We start from the raw sequence: 3,950 nt of genomic DNA, 5'->3' as shown, positions 1-3,950 counted from the left end.
AATCTCATCTGCAATAGAAATAAAAACCTTAAGATAACAAAAAATATAGGGCACCTAATCAATTTATAAATAACCTATGTTATATATGGCGTTTTATAGAGTTTGACGGCCTGAATATGCAAGTAGAGGGATATATGTACACATATATATACATATATATATATATATATATATATATATATATATATATATATATATATATATATATATATATATATATATATATATATATATATATATATGTATATAGATATATGTGTATATATATATATAAAATACAAGAATTAAAATAGTAAAACGAAATTTGTCCCACCCCTCTCAAATATAATCCAATAGAGTTCTCATATTAAACATATGGAATTGGCTCATGTTTGAATTGAGAATTCTTGATTAACTTATAATTGTCTTTGAGAAATATTGCATGTAAGGATTCCTTGTAATATTCACAATCGTGTTCATTATATTCCAGCAGAAAATTATAGAATGAATCGCATACAGAGGAGGTAATGAAGTAACATGTTAAAGGAATAATATGTTTCTAATCAATTCTGCAAAAAGAAATTCAAAACAAATTTGATGTTCCTATTGCCTGTTTGTTCAACCAAAATAAATTATAGACAATGTAAACATTTTGGATCTCATTTGCAGTTTAAAACCAAGTTTGCATTAAAAATAAACATAGATTTTACATAATTTTCTAATTGATAAACACTTTCAAGTACATATCAAATTATAAAGCAAGGAAGTTTCTAAATACTTGAATGATAAAATTTAATAATGTTGAACCCAAAGTTTTAAACTCGGACATGGAGGATAGGAAAATGGCAGAGAATATGTTCAATAATTCAATGTATAATAAATTGGAGACTTGGTCCTCAAAACTCATAGCTAGATTTTAGAAACAAAAGAAGGGAGAGGTAGATGACAATTGAGAAGGAAAGAAACACAATTGATGATCCCTAAATGAGGCTTGTTTATTTTGTTTGTTTTTTTTATAAAAGTGGATGATACCACTAAAATTATATTAATTATATTTATTTTTTTACATGGCGACTGGTTCAAAGAGCATTGAGGGGAAAGAACCAATAAGAAAACCCCTTAGCTTTGCTCAAAAACATAAGCCTACCTACCCAATACAATAACCCATATACATCCCATAAAACCCTGATTACAATTTCCATTACATTAGATATAAAGGAAGCTTTTACAGCAAGCTTGTATTAGTAATTCTGTAGAGAGGATATCATCTCAGAAAATGCAGCTAAGATCGGAAGCATCCCCAAACAATAATCCCCTTATGCACCACATGAGTCCAGATATCTGTAGAGAACAAAAAACACAACAAAGAGGGATCCAAGGAGAAGTAATCTTGAAAACATGAAAATGGTTAGCATACATAAACCTAACCATACAAGAAGTAACGAAAGATGAAGACAACCTTCAGGGAACAGGGTGAAACCAATCCATATAATGGCCCATAAGAATAGCCAAACAAGTAACAACATGATAAGAAGCCATTTCCCCCATCCAAAACACTGCATTTTCCAACTTCTCAGAATAACCCACAACTCACCAAATTTGCCCAATAAATTCCACATCCTGCAAAGTATTGTCTAAACTGAAAAAGAAATAGACAAATATGACTCATACCTATAAAACTTATCAAAGATATATAATAGAGCAGGGGTTGTCATGATATGATTATCAGAATATCATACGAAGAGAATATCCAGCCAAATAGCACCTCTGAATGATGGAAAATGCTTCACATATAGCAAACTCAATTAATAAAACTCACCAACCTTATACCCACAAAGCATAATGATTAATTTACCAAGCCAATGCGCAGAACGTGAGACCCAAAAATCATGACACAATCGGTCACCACTATGCTTAAGAAAACATGATTGGCATAACATATATAATACTTAAGCTGAACCGCAACATCTAATGATTATCCTGAAAAGCAATATAACCCAGTTTCAAAACACCGGAGAGAGACAATGTCACCAATTATCATGATGAAAGAGCTAATTAACCTAGCTTCAATCGCCAAAGGGGAAAAAGGAAATCAAAACCAAGCAAACCACAACACCCAAGGTACAAGAAAAAACTATCAAATCACTGTCAACTGATCCCAAAGAATATCACCCTCCATCCTTAAAAGCGGCTACACTTCCAGGGGTGACTATACCAAAGGTGCTGTCATAAGGCAAGGCAACACCCTTGTTATAGATATTCAAAGAAGTAGATACCCCATAAGGCAAGTAGAACTATCAAGGCTACAACCAAAAAAAATCCCTTCAATAATGGGGAGATTCTCCCAATAAATGATAATAACAATGGTATTCTTCCAAAACACCCTTATTATATGCACTTACGAAAGAATAGCCACACCAAGAAGGCATTTTTAAGATATAATTTTCATACATGAGATAGGAAAATCCGACGATGTAAGTTCAATGTGGTCTACACCGTCACTAATAACCTTACTTGCAAGAAAATCCGCAAACACATTGATTTCTCTAAAATAGTGGGAGATCGAGAAAGTGGAGAAGCCATTAAGTTGAAGAAGAATATGCTCCAGAAGGTACTGCATACGCCAAGAGATGCATTTTTTGTCAGCAACTGCTTGACAGGCAAGCATTGAATCCCCTTCAATAACAATATCCTTGATATTTAAAGAATGAGCCAGATCAAGTCCAAAAGATAGAGCTTGAAATTCAGCCATGTTGTTAGTGCCATAACCAATGTATTTGCCAACAACCATGATGATATTTGAAGAATGGTCAAAGATGATTACCCCAATCCCAGACTTTCCTGGATTGCCCTTAGAGCCCCCATCAAATTGGAGTTTGAAGGATGGACAAGGGGGAGGGCTCCATTTAGCCATCTTATGCTTAAGATGCGAAGAAAAAGCATCCGAAATAGCCCCATGAGAGGGCAGCAATTGCAGAGAGAGCCATTTCCAAGTAACCCAATTATCCCAATGAGAAAAAGTTGTCGCCCTAAATTTTTATAAATGAAAGAGAGGACCACTTCACAAATGGAGGCTTGGATTTTACCGATAACGTCTGGCAAAGACGTCGACTTATGATTAAAAATTCTTGAATTCCTTTCCAGCCATAGATTCCAAATCACCAGAGATGGAGCAACTATCCACAAAGATGAATAGAATGAAGTGGGAAACAACAAGGGCCAAGATTGAAATTGTGAAAGAAGATTTGCGCAAAGAGCAGAAGACCACCCTAACATACCAAACAACCAATACCAATAGTCAGAGGCAAAGGGACAAAGTAGGAAGAGGTGGTCCACTGATTCCATGCAATAACCATAGAAAACACATGGGAAAACTACCATAATCCCAAGCCTATCTAAATGCATTCCAGTGAGGATCCTATCTTGAATGGCTAGCCAGGAAAAAACCCCTACTTTTGGAAGACATGTAGAATGCCAGCATAACTTAGTAGGCCAGTAGGTAGGAATAGGGGTTTGAATCAAAGAATTGTACCCCTCTTTCACCGAATAGGAGCCAGCTGCACTTTTAGTCCAAACCATTGAGTCCTCTTTATATTGAAAAACTAGAGGTCTCTTACAAAGTTCTTCAATAAAATCCAAAACAATATTAATGTTAATAGCCAAGGGAGGGATTTCCTTCCATTTGACAATTATACAAGGTCCAAAAGTGTCAATGATAAAATAATCTGCAACAAAAAGTCCCCAAAGAGATGAAAGGATTTCTGGCAAAGGGGACCAATCTCGGATAGATGAGAGATCTGGGTGCCCATTCCAAACTTTATCCCAAAAATGAGCTTTTCTCCCATTATGGACAACCCAGGATAAATGAGGTAAGACCACCTCTCTAAATGAAATCAGAAAATTTCAGAACGCAGAGCCCTTCGAAAGGGAAGTTGCAGTAAAAATCCTTTCTCTCGGTAGACCCCTTAAAT

The 3,950-nt window shown here is 35.0% G+C and overlaps 1 protein-coding gene across 1 annotated transcript; it reads right to left on the bottom strand.

Moving 5' to 3' along the window:
* Positions 1–2,410: 2,410 nt before the first annotated feature.
* LOC131875879 (uncharacterized) lies at positions 2,411–2,893 on the bottom strand. The gene has a single exon (XM_059220585.1). It carries the CDS (start codon positions 2,891–2,893, stop codon positions 2,411–2,413), a length of 483 nt encoding a protein of 160 aa, XP_059076568.1.
* Positions 2,894–3,950: the final 1,057 nt, after the last annotated feature.

This window comes from Cryptomeria japonica, chromosome 5 (genome assembly GCF_030272615.1).
Source record: "Cryptomeria japonica chromosome 5, Sugi_1.0, whole genome shotgun sequence".
Taxonomy (NCBI): Eukaryota; Viridiplantae; Streptophyta; class Pinopsida; order Cupressales; family Cupressaceae; genus Cryptomeria; species Cryptomeria japonica.
This window is presented reverse-complemented; position numbering and strand designations above follow the sequence as displayed.

Excerpts from the sequence above, each read along its gene's own strand:
- LOC131875879 (XM_059220585.1), bottom strand. The coding sequence starts at position 2,893 with ATGGCTAAATGGAGCCCTCCCCCTTGTCCATCCTTCAAACTCCAATTT.